Genomic DNA, 16,046 nt, shown 5'->3' with positions numbered 1-16,046 from the left:
TCCCATTATTTACCATGATTTTCATGCTTTTAAATCTGATTTTAGAGAATATAGGGAGAGGGAGAGAGAGAGAGAGAAGCATCAATGATGAGAGAGAATCGTTGATCGGCTGCCTCCTATATGCCCCCTTCTGGCGATTGAGCCTGCAGTCCAGGCTTGTGCCCCGATTGGGGATTGAACCATGACCTCCTGGTTCATAGGTCGACTCTCAACCACTGAGCCATGCTGGCCGGCTGGGCCACTTGTTATGCTTTCTGTTTCAATTAAATGTTTTCTGTTTTGGGCTTCCCCAGGGGAAGCAGAGCTCTTTCCTTCTAGCGTTTGCATCTTCCAGTTTTGTTCATAAAGAAGGACCCAATCAGCAGCTCACCAACACCCGGCTGACCTTTAAGTAATGCCATTTGGATGTTTCTCCAGGCAGGCTATTTCTCATTTCTGAGCTCGGCTTCTAATGTGAAGATTCAGAACACCATGTTCTTCCTCCGCTGGACCTTCAGTGGGGATGAAAGGGCAGGGACCAGCTCTCAGAGTGGGGGTCACGGTGCTGGTGCACAAGCCACCCACACACACCCACACCCACACCCACACCCACACCCACACTCACACTCACACTCACACTTGGGGTCTGACAGCAGGATCTTCCCTTTGACCGAAGGGAACTGAAATTTGCAAATGCAAGTCTGAGCTCATTTCTCTCTGAGCTCATCGCAATGACCTGTGGGCCCTGTTTGATGTTTGCGACCTCGCCCCAGGGCCGCCTAAGGAAAGGTCATCATGGAAGGAGGCCTGGGCCCAGGCATGCCACCTGGTGGGCGTCTTTGTTCGCTTCCGTTTGTGTTTTAAATGAGTGGGTGCTGGCTTTTTCTTTGCTTTTGAAAAAGTGTAGAAACAAAGGCTCTTTGATTCAAGATCTCAAGACACCATGGACTATAATAACCACCCAAATCCTCATGTTTGACCAAATTAATTTTCTCAACTTTTGGAAGCCACACTCTTGGCTCTTTAGAATGGAGTCCTGTTCCGACTGGAGGCGTGTTTGGGCCGACAGGGGTGGCAGCAGCTGTGTTCCGAGGACGTGCAGCCCTCGCTCAGGTTCCCTTGGGTGGGAGGACCGGATTTTTCTCCCCGCCTCGCCAGCGCGGCCTGTGGTGGATGCCCCAGGGAAATCTGTCATGCTTGGGAAGTCAGAACTGCAGCCAAGGCTTTCTCAGGCCCAGAAGTACTTTAACTGTTCGTAATAAATAAACAGGAAATGCAGATCCACATTTCCTGGTGTTCTCTTCCACCGATGAGAGGCAGCACTTACTGATTGGGGGCGAAGGTCTCTGCTCCTGGGTCTGCCTCTCAGTGCTGCAGCTGGAGGGGCCGCTGTGCCAGGCCATGCTGCTCTGAGGCCCCGCGGAGGGTCAGCCCCGCAGCTCTCCTGGTGCGTGCTGCCTGGTGACACGGGGAGGCTTGTGGGTCTGTCTGGTTCTCGAAGGTTAGAGCAAGCAGCTCTCTCTACTTTTCTGAGCATGACTCTATTTTAAAATTAATTCATGCTTATTGTGGGGGGGGGGGGATTGGGAGAAGAATGCTAAAGTCAAAGTGGGTCAGTGCTAACCCATGGCCTGCCTTGTTTCGTCCCTTGTCCATAAATGCATGAAAGTCCTGTTGGGTTTACATGTGTATTTGTTTCCTATTGCGGCTGTGACCACAATTACCACAATTACAGCGGCTTAAGACAACACAGAGGTATTATCTTATAGTTCTCTCATTGTTAAAGCTTTCTTTCACCAGCGCTGTTTCCCAGGCCTCTGTGGCCAGAGACTTTGTTTACTGCATTGAGTGCTATCTTACAAAACTTAGCTTTGGACGTAGTTTTGGAGACACAGCTCTGCAAAATCATCCCAGCCAAGTGGAGCTGCTTCTTACCCTCAAACACCTTTATGAGCTTAAGTCTAAAATTACTCCAGGTGCAGTAGTTTGAGCAAAATCATGTTTATAAAATTAAAACTGGAAATTGTGTTCCACCCTCCACTCAGAATTCCAGCCTAGCTTTGTTCCGCTGGTTCCTCTCGTCACGGAGCTCACACGGTCCCTGCTTCCTGCTCTGACAGCATCAGGTGTCAGCCATTGGCTAAGACCACCTGGTCTGCCCTGAGTCTGTGTGACACTCTCCGTTCATGTTGCTTCCCAGGGACCATGCCTGGGGTCCTTCAGGAGAGCTGTTCCGTAGAGTGTCCGGCCCAGGATGTTTGTCATTGAAAACAGAGCTCACTTTCAGCTGTCGTCAGCTGTTGAGCCATTCACCAGGTGAATAAACAAGAATGAGAGCTCGTTTTGATGAGACCAGTGGGGATGGAGCCCGGAGGTACTGGGGAAGGGCTGGGTGCGATGCATGACCACAAGCACCGGTGATGACCCATCACTCTTTGGGGATCCTAACCGGGTATGTCCTCAGGGCTAAGAAATTTCTAGGGCCCCTGAGACCATAGACAAGGATGAGCTAGACTCTCCATCTTGAGGCACAGACCATTGGAGTCACATTCATGTCATGATCCCAGATCAGTAGTGGTGTCTGGGGTGTCCCACTACGGGAAGAACATTAGACATTTTTCACCATCCTAATTGCCAGGACTGTTGGCTGCAGACTTCTGAGGAAGAAGGTGGGTGTGGAACAGATCCCTCTACAGCTTTGTAGCTGTCTGTGTAATTCCTAACATGACACAGAATTCCAATGCATGGTTTGAATCATACTGGGGTTGGGGGAAGGGAGGAGAGAGAGGTGGCAGATCACAGGGCCCAGCAGAGAAGCCTGGCCAAGGGGATGGGACGAAGTGTCTCCTTTCTTTGGGGACCCATGACAGCTCTTCTGGAGGCTTTGATGTGGGCCTGGCTATTTGAAACCTCTCAACTACTTTTATAATACTTTGGAAGTAGCTGCTCTAAACCTGCTAAACCAGTCTTTCTTTGCTGTTACTCCTGCGCCCTCTAGTGTCTATAAATGGTAAATTTTGCCCTAGGGACCAGTAATGCAAAGACATAAACAGGCATGTTTCTAATGTTGAATGGTTGACCACTTCTCTATACTAACCCTTTGCCCTCTTTGCAATTCTCTTTCAGCCTACACCCATCAATCTCATATAGCCATAACCAGCATGACTTGGGTTCCAGACCAGACCTAACTCTGATTGCTAGCAGCTCTCGTAACTCGGGCTGGTATAAGCGTCTGAGCCTCCATGGTCTAAACCGTTCACAGACGTCCTGGCCTCCGCCCTGACTACGTCCCAAGGTTATTGTGAGGATCGAGTGACATGAAGCCTGTTAATAAAATGCCGTTTGCATGTGGTGGTTATTCCTTCCAAGCCATTGAGCCTGTGATTCTGTAGACCAAAATCGTTTGAGTTCATGTGCTTTGGTGAAGACATTTAAACGCTTTCCTCAGGTTTTCCCATTGGGAATTCTGTCCCCATCTGCAAGCATTGAATAAGGGGCTGCTATGTGTATTTCATAATATCCTTAATGCTTCATTCAGCAAACGAGAGGTCCTACCACCGTGGGTGCTGGGATCCATAAGGTCCTGCCTTAGGCAGTTTATATCCAGATGAACTAAGGGGTTCATAAATGATTGAGATGGTCCCTATCCTTAGGTGACTTTGCAGCTTACTTGAGACGAGAAACTTAACCAGATCTGATACAAGTCAGCATGCGAAAACGGCTTTCACAGAAATATTTAAAAAAAAAAAAAAAAAAAAAAAAGGTGCCTAAAGCAGAGGCCAGACCGTGGTGTGTGTGAAAGGGTGAAGGCAGGGAATACAGGCTATGCTTTCTAGAAGTTAATGCTGGGGGAGTGGTTGATGGGAGGAATTTGGACACTGAAGAGGTCAATTGGAAAATAATGACAACCAACCTCGGCGATTTGGTGTTTATTTCTAGTTCTAGAAGAATGGCAAACGTTTTATGCACAATACCCACAGAATTGCTCTTTCTCATTCTAGGGACATTATTCTTTGGGATTCCAAATAAGTAGTAACTGGGTAAATTGGATGCTTGCTGTTCTAAATATTAACTTGGTCCTTATCCCAAGTGTACGGGGAAGGCTCCTCTTATCACACTCCCTTTACCGATGAGGGACCTGGGATAGGAAAACAGTAAGTGACTTGCCCAGGGTTATATTTGGCTGCTGAGCAGTGGGTTCAGGCCCACGCAGGCTGGCTCCCAGGCCTTGGGTGCTCACCTCTGTGCCAAATCGTTTCTCAAACCTTCATTGAAAGAGCCAATCTGAAATTATAGAGACCTATATGCAGAGGTAATATTACCTGATTGCTTTAAAATATTTCAGTGTTAGGAAGGAAGGATAGGGGCGCGGGTGTGGTAAAATCTTGATAAATGTTTAATGTATTCAATGGGGAGCCATTATAGCATCCCCTAATAAAAACTGGAAATCCTTACTAGCTGACATGATAAATTGGGAATATTTTTACCTTGCTGTTAGTGTCAAAAGACTTTTTTGTAAATGACTTGGGTAATTTAGATCAAGACGAGTTTCCCTAAGTGACTACTGTAAAAGTGCCTCTTGGTGATAAAGTGCCCTGTTCTGTGTATGAAAAACAACTTTCCACCTAATTGTCAAATGTGAGAGCCATGCTTTTTCTTTACACAATAAGGGTCAATCTTCTTGATTAAATATATTTGATAGAACAGCAAAATGTCTTGAGTTAGAAGGGACTTCACAGACAACTTCTTCCACAATTCTCATCTTGTAGCTGGGAGAACTTAATGATCAGCCCAGGATTAGATAGCCAATAACGGATAATTCATGGAGGAGCAGAAATAAAGACCTGGATTTCCTGAATTCTAGGGGGCTTTCCAAAGCCCATCAAAAGCAGCTGTGCCAGAAAGAGGCTGTAGCAGCCCCCGTGCAGACACAGACCCCAGACTTCACCTGTAAGACGTTGGCCAAGGTAAAGTCTGGGGAAGATGAAGAAAGATGAGTCACCTTCAGGTTGGGACTGGAAGGGGTCAGACGGGCCTTTAACCTTGGCCATTTCCAAACTTTGGACTTGAATGGTCCCACGTGTTTTGTGTGTGTTTTCCACGTTCCTTTGTCTAGACCCTTCATCTCCCACAAAAGGCATCATGGGAACTTCTCAGAGGTGCATTTGGGGCTCCGTGGCGACAAAACCCACCCCTTGACGGGCCTGAAGTCAGAGCCAGGCATGGCCCCAGAGGGAGGAATGCAGAAGGGCTTGGTGAACGTGCCTAGAGCCACCCCACCCCACCACCACTGACCTGGTCTTCTCTGAAAATTCCTGTAAGGCATTTCCAAAGGCCACGTCTCACCTTTCCCAGGCCTGGTACACACCGTTCCTATGACACCTGAGCTGGCTTTGTTGGCATGCATTCCTCAAGGTTTGGGGGCTGGGCCAGGGGTGTCTCCGACCTGAATGCTCTAGGTCCGTGGCAGGTAAGGTAAATGAATGAGGCTGGCCTACTAAGGCTGCGGTGAGAAGAACAAACCTAGTCCTCCTTCAGAGGTCCTTCGGCACTGACTGTCCATGCCTGAAGCTCAAGCAGGCGAGATGGTAGGTGATGGCTTTTGATAGACAAGAAGGAACCTGGTGAGGGGACCAGGAGACCTGGGTCCCCTCACTGACTCCCGGCGGCCTCAGCACAACCCTCTCTCTGCAGGACCTCGGTTTCCTTCATCTATAAGAGGTGAGGCTGTCCCCTCACAGTCTCATTCTGTGACCTATGACCTGTCCCCCGAACTGGAGCCAGTGTCTGTCTGCCTGACCCCTATCTGCACACTGCCCAATGGGCCTCTCACATCTGACTTTTTAGCACTGGGTTCCTTGAGGTCCTTGTTGGATGGTTTGTGACATTATCCTTACGTACTTGGACCCCTGTGATAACATGTCCTGACCTAACCATTGTTCTGGTACCACTATGTCGGCGCTTGCTTTTTTTTCTTTCTTTTTTTTTGTGCCAGTTTTCTCCTCTTTCGGAAAGCAGTCACGAGCAGATGAGCTTAGAAAGGGTTGTTCTCTTCGTATTGTTTCAGGGAAAATAGAGAAAGTCAGACCTCCTCCATCCCCCACACCTGAAGGCCCCAGCTCGCAGCCTGACTTAGCCCCCGAAGAGGCTGCCGGATCGCAGCGGCCCAAGAATCTGATGCAGACCCTCCTGGAAGACTATGAGACTCACAAATCTAAAAGGCGCGAGAGAATGGATGATAGTAGTGTAAGTTCCTTCTCCTTTCCTCTTCCACTCCCCCGAGTAGCATGACGGACGCGTAGACAGTTGTCTGCCAGGGAACTGGCTCCTCAGCTGATTTTCAGATGTGTGGTCGGACACGCCCGGAGGTGGGGCTGGGGTTTTTGCCTTGTTTCTTGAAAACGTGGAGCAGGCCAGGAGGCGGCCTTTTTCCTGCCCGTGTCATGGGGGCCTCTGGCCGTGTTGGTGTGTGTGGGTGTCTGGTGCAAGAAGGGAAGGAGGATGGAGGGGCCCTGACATCACGCCAGGCACCAGGGAGCTGCTTGCTGCCCTCGCTGCCCGCTCTGTAGGGTTTCATTTCTCCAGAGAAGTATGACGAGGCTATCCTTCAGCGCCTACTCTGGGCCACCCCTCGAAATGTTACTCGGTGCCCAAAAGACTGAGTGTGCTCGGGGCTGTTACCAGGCCTTGCGTTCAGTTTAGCAGGAAAAGAGCCCTTTACGATGACGGTTGAAAACCACACGGCCACCTGCTCCCCTCAACCCTGAGAACGTCACGTGTGCTGTTCACCTTGACCAGATGGAGGAAGTCATCCATCTGCTCTGTGGTTTCTTTCTCCCACAAGAGACGGGAGGGCGGTGGTGCCACAGCCAGGAGCCGGGGATCAGCCTGAGGGGGGGTCCATGCCGACCTCCTTAGGAGTCTGCTGGCCCCAGTCTCTTAGCACTTACTGAGGTGACTGCCTCTTCCCCGAAGTGGCATATAGGTCACAAAAAGCTTAGCCCCCGAAGTGGCATGTAGGTCACAAAAAGCTTAGCCCCCGAAGAGGCTGCCGGATCGCAGCGGCCCAAGAATCTGGGGAGTTTACCTGGGACAGCCCCAGTGTCAGCCTGTTGTCCTGGTGTCATATGAATAGCTATCCCCTTCCACTCCTAAAAGCGCCCCCGTTTGGATCAGTTATCTGTGCACCTCACACATGTGTGCTGCGGGGCGCACAGTGCTCTTCATGTGTTCTTCTCGAGTAAATGAACATGTCATACAAGGAGGAAACCCACTAACTAGTCAAGTTGCTGGGATCCCCAGATCTTGGACGCAAGGCCAAGTGCTTTTCACCGTTACTGATAGGACAAGAGAACCAAGTTTGTTGTTGGTTAGGAACAGAACAAAGCAATCCCGTGGAGTCCCTTTAAGAGACCCACATTTGGGGAAAGCGTACTCGGACTGCTTCTAAAGCAAACACGTGGTCAGAGCCCCCGTCACCCCATTTCCAGCCCTTTCCGTTCAGGGGGTCTTTGCTATTGTGCCTGCATCAGTCCCTGGGGGGTATTTGAAGTTCACCTGCCGGAACGAACAAGCCTTCGTTTGCTTTCCTGGCTGGTCCGTGGCCCCTTCTCCAGCTGTCTCTGACCCCAGAAGGAGTATGAACAGGCGCAGATGGGCTGCTTGCTGCCTGAGTTGTGTACCTGGCTTCCCTGCCCCTAGAAGCCGTGGTTCTGTTCCGGCTCCATTCACACGCGCTGTTCTCTAGGCAAACGATGGCTTCTTAGGTCCTCCGCCCTCTGAGACCCTCACACGGCCCACCTGGCTCCAGGGTCGCCCCGGCACCAATATTGGCCGGTCCACCTGCCAACATGCCTTCCAAAAAACCCCTGAGGACTCCCTCACACGTGACCAGGACCCAGCCATGGGCTTGGCCATACGCTTGTTCAATTCAGCTCTTTCTGAATTGAATAAAAAGTTCTTCTTTGCTGTGCTTCCTAAGAAGAAGGCAGCCTTCACAAAATGGGGCGACGGGGATGTGTGCATTGTGACACATTAGACGTAAAGGTATGGACGCGCATGAAGGACAGAGGGAAGGGAAGACAGAGAAGCCCCCGGAGCCGCACCTCAGGGCTCATGAGTAGCTTTTGCCACGAGACCTTCGAAAACTGCCCCTCGCCATCAAAATGGGGGTGGCGCCCCCTACCCCAGAGCATCACTGGTCTCTGGAGACCTGCCCAGGGTGCTGAGGGTTTTTTTTTCACAGTCTGTGAAAATTCATGTGCAGGATCAGCAGGGAGGCCTCTGGGGCGGAATCCCTGCCAGGGGGTGACACGGGGACGCCTATACCACATTGGGTGGCTTTTTCATGGCCCTGAGCTGTCTCCGCTCCTGCCGGGAACGAGGTGCGGGCTCAGAAGAGGACCGAAGATGGAGAATTAAATCATGGACTTTCTCACTCAGGAGTTACTGTCGGTGACAGTGCGTCGACAGTGTTTTTCTGGCCAGTTGTTCCCCCAGCTTGACCTGAGCCTCAGACAACGATGGGTTGAGTCAGTGATGCCCTTGAACTTGGTGATCTTGTTAATTCAAAGCACAGAAAAATCTTGAATTAACAAAGTATGGCTTATCTGATATTTTTTTTTATTAAAAATAATAGGGTATCTATTTGCTCCAAAAGATATGGATTTCTAAATAAATGAATATCAGATGAAGCAAGTCTTGGCATGGGTGTGTAATGGTCTCCTGGTGTTACTGCCCTCCTGTCTGCCCCTGTGGTACCGGTTCCCGGTTAGGGGGAGGGGGGAGGGGAGTGTGTCTCTGCCATGTACTAACCTGGACTTTTCCCTCTCTGCCAGTACACCTCTAAGTTACTGTCTTGCAAGGTGACTTCCGAGGTACTTTTCCACTTGTGTGTCTTGGTCTTCCTGCATGCCGGGCCAGGTGCATGCGGTTGTGGTTTGCCGTTTCCCGGTGGGTTGAAGGAGGAGGACAAGAAAGCAGTGTGTCTCCGTGTCTGTTTCTTCCTGTTGCTTCTGAACTGGGAGAACTGCCTCCACACGTTGGCATGCACGCAGCCACGATGCACCCTGCTGTGCCTGCCGTGCCGTGTGGTGGGATGGAGGAGACCTTGCCCTGTTCACGGAGCTGGGAGATGTCTTTGTTTCTTCAGGCTCTGACAGCAAACACACCTGGTTTGGTTAGAGAGCAATGCAGCTCAAGAGGACCCGGTCCTTTGTTTGCTTAAACACATCCCAGGGGCTCCGTGTCTTCGCTTTAGGATAAGTTATTCCAGAACTTATCCAGAAGTGAGCCATCCAGCTTCCCTTTTACCCAAATGTTAAATCTGTGTTTTAGTTTTGGAAGCTTTGCGCATTGAATTTCCTCGAAAGTCTCCTTTCCCCTACAACTTTATTTTATTTTATTTTTATTTTTTAATATATTTGTTATTCCCCTAACCTGTTTGGCTCAGTGGATAGAGCATCTGCCTGTGGACTGACGGGTCCCAGGTTCGATTCTGGTCAAGGGCATGTACCTTGGTTGCAGGCACATCCCCAGTAAGGAGTGTGCAAGAGGCAACTGAATCGATGTTTCTCTCTCATCGATGTTTCTAACTCTCTATTATCCCTCTCCTTTTCTCTCTGTAAAAAGTCAATAGAATATTATATATATATAATTTATTTCAGAGAGGGAGAGAGAGAAATAGCAATCATGAGAATCATTGATTGGTTGCCTCCCATATGCTCCCTATTGGCGATTGAGCCACAACCTGGGCATGTGCTCTGACTGAGAATCGGACTGAGAATCGAACTGTGACCTCCTAGTTCCTAAGTCGACGCTCAACCACTTAGCCACGCCAATGGGGCTACAGCTTTCTCTCATATACAGATTTAACAGACTTGTGCTGTGAAATGCACATTTTTCATTTTCTCCATTTTTTTAATATTTTCTCTTTCCTGTGAGAAACATTTTGTATTTTTATTTCTACAGCATTGTATTATTTTTATTTTAAACAAATTATTTCAAATATACAGAATTATGGAGAAAATCCACATTCATTCACTTGCTCTGTTAACAGCTTTTTGAGCACCTACTATGCCACAGGCACTTTTGTAGGTTCTGAGAGGAGAGCAGTCAACAAAACAGTCCCTGATGTCATGGAGCAGGCATTCGAATGTGCTAAATAACATAATATAATAAAATTATGCATTCTATCCAGCTTTGTCCATTCTTATCACTTTATAATATGTGCTTAATATTTTTTTTTAAAAAATTAATATTGCAAGTAGAACTTACCCCTCCTGTTACTTCTCCCAGTTCTCCTTTCTCTCTCTCCTGAGAGGTAGTTATTTTTGAGTTTGTTCATTGATTTCATGCATGTTTTCATACTTATACTATATATATATATATATATATATATATATATATAGTTTATATATAGTATGTTCTGATTTTGCATGTTTTAGAATTTCCTACAAAATACATCATATTGTAGTATCCTCCACTCCTTCCTCTGTTTTGTCTGCATTGTTTTTAGATGTGTCCATCTTGATTTTTATGGTTCTAGGTCACTCATTGTAACTGCTGTAAAGTATTACATTGAGTGAACATGTCACTGTTTATTCACCCTCCTAGTGATGGAAATGTAGGTTGTTTCTTGCTCTTAAAAAAAAAAAAATTTATTGCTGCTACCAACAATGCTTTGCTGGATGATAGCATCCATATCCCTTTGTGCACCTATGGGAGAACGTCTCTCCGTATTAGAAACAGCAGTTCTGGTTATAGGGCTCAGAGAGCCTCGCATTTGCTACACATTGAAAACTAGCCTTCCTATTGGTTGTGCTAACCTGTAGCACAGTATACTTTAAATCTCCCTATTTATCAAAATAATTATAATTAACTAGATACATAAGCTGATGATTGTCAGCAATCTCCTTCCATCGGGTATAAAATGAATATTGAGAATATCATCACATGTACTTTTCTCAATGGCTACCTGGTTGCAGAACCATAGATGTATTTTTTAGCTTTCAGGTACGCCTTTCAGTGTGTATGTGCGAGGTGAACAGATGGCCAGTTTGCACAGGGTAGAGAGCCTTATAAAAATGCCTCATATTTGATTACCGCTCTATAGTTTATGAATTCCCTTCACACGATGATAGAAGTCATTATTGCTTGAGAACTTACTATACACTGGGAGCTCCTGCTAAATGCTTTCCACATGGTGCCTCGTGTATTCCTCGGGCCAACTCCATACTGTGTTTTTTATCGTTCCCATTATTCATACACAGGGACTGAGGCACGAGGGCAAACCTTCCCAAGGTGACACAGTCACGAGGATGCACCCCTAGACCTGCCTGGACTTCAGAGTCAGCCCTGCCCCCCGAGAAAGCCTGTGACGTAGGGCGGTGGTGCATGTCCATTTTGCAGGTGAAGAAAGTTGAGGCATCAGATGCCATGAACAAGAACAGCGTGCCCCAGAGCTGGAAATAAAGCTCAGGACTTCCAATGTCCGTCTGGCACTGCTGCTCAGTACCACGTGACCGTGCACTGCCAGAAGAATCCTCTACTTATAACTATAACGCATTGGAAAGCATGCTTTTTCCTACTGATACCTTATTCTTAGATAGAATAAGTGGCCGTGATATGCTCACACACAAAACACTGTATGGCATGGCTTATGTGCGTAACAGACTGTGTCCTACATGTCCAGTCCAGTTGTCCCTGCTGGGAGGACCGAGGGAGACTTCCGAGAGGAAAGTACACTGACGCTCTGGGAAGTTGGTTCATTTGTCAGAGGGGCAGAGAAGCAGGTTGAGATGGACCCCCAGGACCTGCTTATGTCTGGGCTCCCAGCCCTGCCCGTCACCCCTGCATCTCCTTGCTTCTCTGGAGTTGCCAGCATCCCTGTTGCTGTCAAAATGATCGTTCTTAGAATAAGCAAAGCCTTCCTTGCTATTTGGAGTATCAACCAGGGTTAGCTCTGCTGGACTTTTCTTTAAAATCAGAAACTTCACATCCTAAGCTAATGCCCCTGCAGTTGAGCTGGCTGGCTTGCATGGGCATGCTTTGGGTGGAGTGCCATGTACTCAAACCATTTCTCACATGTTGGCAACCTACGTGTTATTCAGCTGGGTCTCATCCTGATCAAATCAAAGCATGGAAGTGATTCCGCCCGCCCCCGCCTCCCCCCCTCTTTCCTCCCCACCCAGGAGCCCACAGACTGCTCTGGGGAAGGAGGCCCTACCCTGATGGTGGTGATGATGGTGGTGATGATGGCTCACCTTGATGTTGTCACCTTTCATCTCACTTATTAGCACCTACCGCCCTCACGTTGCATCAAGATGCTCGGGTTGCTTTTCATTGGCCTGGAAAGCTATCCTTTCCCCCCACCCCCTTAATGTCTCCTTGAGGCTTAATTATACCCAAGCAGGCTTTCGTGGTATAAATATGATCACAGCTGATATAGATCCACAAAGCCTAATGGATTGAGTTCACGCTGGCCCAGTGGTTTGGCATTGCTCTCTAGTTTGCTTGTGTGCAATGTGACTAAGGCAGTCTAGAGCTTGTGTCGTCACTGCTAGCTCTGTGAGGACATTTCAATGGAAATTAATTAGAATTAAATATTTAGTTTCTCAGCCACACCCGGCCTACGTCAAGTGCTCGGTGCCATGTGTGGCTGGTGGCTGCCCTACTGGATGGCCCAGGCCCAGGGTATATTTCTGTCAGACAGCACCCATCTTGCAGAACGCTTCAGGAAAATTAGTCATCTATGTTACTAACTAGAGGTCAAAGAGCGAGGGGACATAGGCTAGGAGTGCACACCCAAAAACCTCCCACCCGCCCCCTGTGTGCCCTCCTACCTCCCAGCGGCACAGGCACTGTTACTTGCCCCTCATTAGATGCTGTTGAGAGGGCAAGGAGGAAAAAAAAACAACAACAACAACGGAGAAATGGGTTTGTATACATAGTTAACATCATGGACTCTGCCTGATTTCTTCCCCTCTCTCTCCAGGTCCTTGAGGCCACGCGGGTTAACCGAAGGAAGAGCGCACTGGCCTTGCGCTGGGAGGCGGGCATCTATGCCAACCAGGAGGAGGAGGACAACGAATAATACACTTCCACCCAGGAAGCTTCCTGCGTGCTTGGGTCACCAAGAAGCCAAGCCATCCACACACCCCAGCATTTTAATGGACTATTTATTAAAGTGCAACCAAACTCAGCCATCCTTCCCCAGACCAGAAGCTGCAACCATGAACCATGACGTGAAGAAAGAAGTCCATCCATCAAACTCTCACCCCCGGGAGTCACCCAGAGAAAGGATTTTTTCTTTTTTCTTTTTTCTTTTTTTTTTTTTTTTTTTGTGGCTCCGAGAACCGTCTGGGTTTGGACCGATCCACACCTGCTTCAAAGGACAAAGAAGCGACAAGCAAATCAACATGGTGGGTCCAGGCAGAACCGAGACCAGCCCGGCTGGGTGGGAGGAAACGCAATGGCGATGGGGCCGTTGGAGAGTAGGGGGCCCAGGCTGGTGCAGCCGACTGGCACAGAGGCCTCTTCACCAGGGGCCCACCTACCACCCGGCATCAGATGTGTGGGGTGAACTCCGTCGACTCCAGCAGCCATAACATGAATCCTGTTTCTCTCCTTGCCGAGAAGAGGCAGGGGTGACTCCATTTATCTCACATTTCCTTGTTTTTAATCGGGAGCAGTTAATGGTCGCAATACACACAATCCCTATTTTTAAGACAACGTTTCTCCCTATTGCAAAACATAATCTGTTCCACACGAGGAGGCTGAGAGAGGGGGAGAAAGCCAAACCAAATGGATTATTTTAGCTTTAGGATCTCGTCCGCTTACGCTATTGACTGATCTGCAGGTTTAGGAGAACACGTTTTCATGATTATGTTTCTTCCTAGGAAAACTATATTTAGTGGACAACGACTATTTTTATGATGGGATTGGGGAAATATATCCATGTATAAAGCCTGTGCACATTGAACATCTGGTTCAAGAGGGTAGAGGTATTTTTAGAATGGCAGCCGTTGAACAAGGGTAGACTCTGCCCTCAGAGAGGTAGATGATGAGAAGGGAAAAGGGGCTTATATTTTACTAGAATGCCATAAAGTGGACCTTAGGGGTAGTAGGAAGAATGGGAAATTATTTTGGATCAATCAGAAATGAAACGTTAAGGAAGGCCACGAAGGTAGAGAGAGAGGGAAGAGGGAGGAAAAGTGGGGGGAAATAAGGAAGTAAGAGATATTTTTGTTGATCAGCCAGTGTTTTTCAGGATGATACAGAAAAATAGAGACTAGATATTTCAGCTACAAACGCTAAAGATGGTGTGTGTGTGTGTGTGTGTGTGTGTGTGAGTGTGAGTGTGTGCCTGTCTACACACGCACTCACCCACCTCTTGTGTGTTGGTGTAAAGTGTGTATGCCCATGAGTAAGAGTGTGTGTGTGTGTGTGTGTGTGTGTGTGTGTCAGGACTAAAATTCCAGAGTGATCATGGGACAGGGTGTACAGTGATTTCCTCCAAAGCTGTTCTCCGGCATGAGGAGTGAGTGAGGAGGCCTTTTTGTGAAAAGGCATATAGAGGCACCGAGCTGATGCAGTGTTTTTCATTGTGAACTGGCCGGACATGGTGTTTGCATGAGGCACAGTTGCAGGGTTTGGAGCAGTTTTGTAACATGACGTGTAGGAAAGCACCGTATTTATTCTCACACTTTGTATTCACGCCTAGCATACCATAGAGGATGCCAGCTTCACTCTCTCTGTCATGTAAAGCAATATGACGAGGGCGCTCCGTACCCGAGGGCCCTACATTTCTGGATGAGAAAATGTTCCGTTCTGGCCATGAGAAAAAAAAACAACACCTGACCAGCATTCTTTTTTTTTTTCCTTTTTTGTTTTAAAACTGTGGTTTTTACAAATAAGCAATAATGAAGTCAGACCTCACTGAAGTTCGTTTTTGTTTTTCTAAGGTGTCATAAGCTCTACCATGTTATTCTGATGAGTAGCAATTCCACATAAAGTTTGTACGTAGATGTTGTGCACATTATCTTTGTTCCTTTTATTAGACTAGTGTTGACGTAGGGGGAAACTGATCCACAGACAAGCAGTGGGCACCGAGAAGGATTGGAACTGTCAGGTCATTTGCAAGGAGGATCCTCGAAGACTGCCAAGGGAGCCTGCAGTGTGAAGCCACATTCTACCCATGGGCAGCTGGTGCCATCTTTGTATGAATCCTGATGAGTAATATCCCTGTGGCAAGAAATTAATTTTGGGGTGGGGGAGGCTGGCCTGGAGATAGACATCCTCGGGAAAACGAGATCTGGGTGAGGTTAGAAGTCCTGTCAGAGTACAACCAGGAAGGATGCTATGCCCGGTGAGGTCCAGTGCCCCCAAGGCAGGCTTGGGGGTGAACACAGGTGAGCCGGCAGCCTGGGTTGGCCCAGGGCACAGCGGCCGCTGGCGAGGGTGGCGAGGAGCAGAGAGCTTATGTGGGCGGCACCAGGAACCAGCCGTGCTGCCTGCTTCCAGAGCTGCCTCGGGATCTGGCTGGGACCCTGGACACGATCTGAAGAACCTCCCCATCTTTCACAAGAGGAAGCCGTCCTGGGGATGGGACGTAGCTGGAGATGTTCGTTCTGATGGAAGGAACCCTGTGTGCCTGCTGCCAGCCCACACCTGGGAAGAGGATTTGCAGCTGAAGGCAAGGCTGTAGGCCACACAGCCATGGGGTCGCTTCGGAGGCACACCCCTCGGTTTGTGGCTGGGGCGGCCAGAGGCACTGAGTGCACCGAGTCCTCTGGTCCGAGCTCCGTGTGTAGATCAGGCAGCAAATGCAGAGTTCCCGAGACAGCCCGCGGCCACGTGGCCCCCTCCTCTCCGGCATTTGTCCATTCCCTCCACAGGTCACTGTTGTCTCTCTCCTCCTGCCCCTCCCCTGCAATCCCACCAACGTGTAAATCCCCTAGGGAAGAGCCAGATTTTTCTCTGCGCTCTTGGGTTGGTTTTTTTTTTACTCATTAAAGCACCATGGGGCCCCTGCTTTGTACATAGCACTGCGCTAGGTTCTGGGCTCC

At 48.6% G+C, this 16,046-nt stretch overlaps 1 protein-coding gene across 10 annotated transcripts in view; it reads left to right on the top strand.

Annotated features, from left to right (window-relative positions):
* Positions 1-14,833, top strand: part of PALM2AKAP2 (PALM2 and AKAP2 fusion) — a 345,927-nt gene extending 331,094 nt beyond the window's left edge. For 8 of the 10 annotated variants that reach the window (XM_084899292.1, XM_084899295.1, XM_084899297.1 and 5 more), the window contains 2 exons: positions 6,047-6,225; positions 12,974-14,833. In XM_084899292.1, coding sequence (XP_084755418.1) covers positions 6,047-6,225; positions 12,974-13,072 — 278 coding nt within the window. In that variant the 3' untranslated portion in view covers positions 13,073-14,833. Of the gene's footprint in view, positions 1-6,046; positions 6,226-8,816; positions 8,856-12,973 lie in introns of all 10 variants that reach the window. The other 2 variants (XM_084899293.1, XM_084899296.1) reach the window with 2 other exon arrangements.
* Positions 14,834-16,046: the final 1,213 nt, after the last annotated feature.

The sequence above is a fragment of the Pipistrellus hanaki genome (genome assembly GCF_964339955.1).
Source record: "Pipistrellus hanaki genome assembly, chromosome: 11".
Lineage (NCBI taxonomy): Eukaryota > Metazoa > Chordata > Mammalia > Chiroptera > Vespertilionidae > Pipistrellus > Pipistrellus hanaki.
This window is presented reverse-complemented; position numbering and strand designations above follow the sequence as displayed.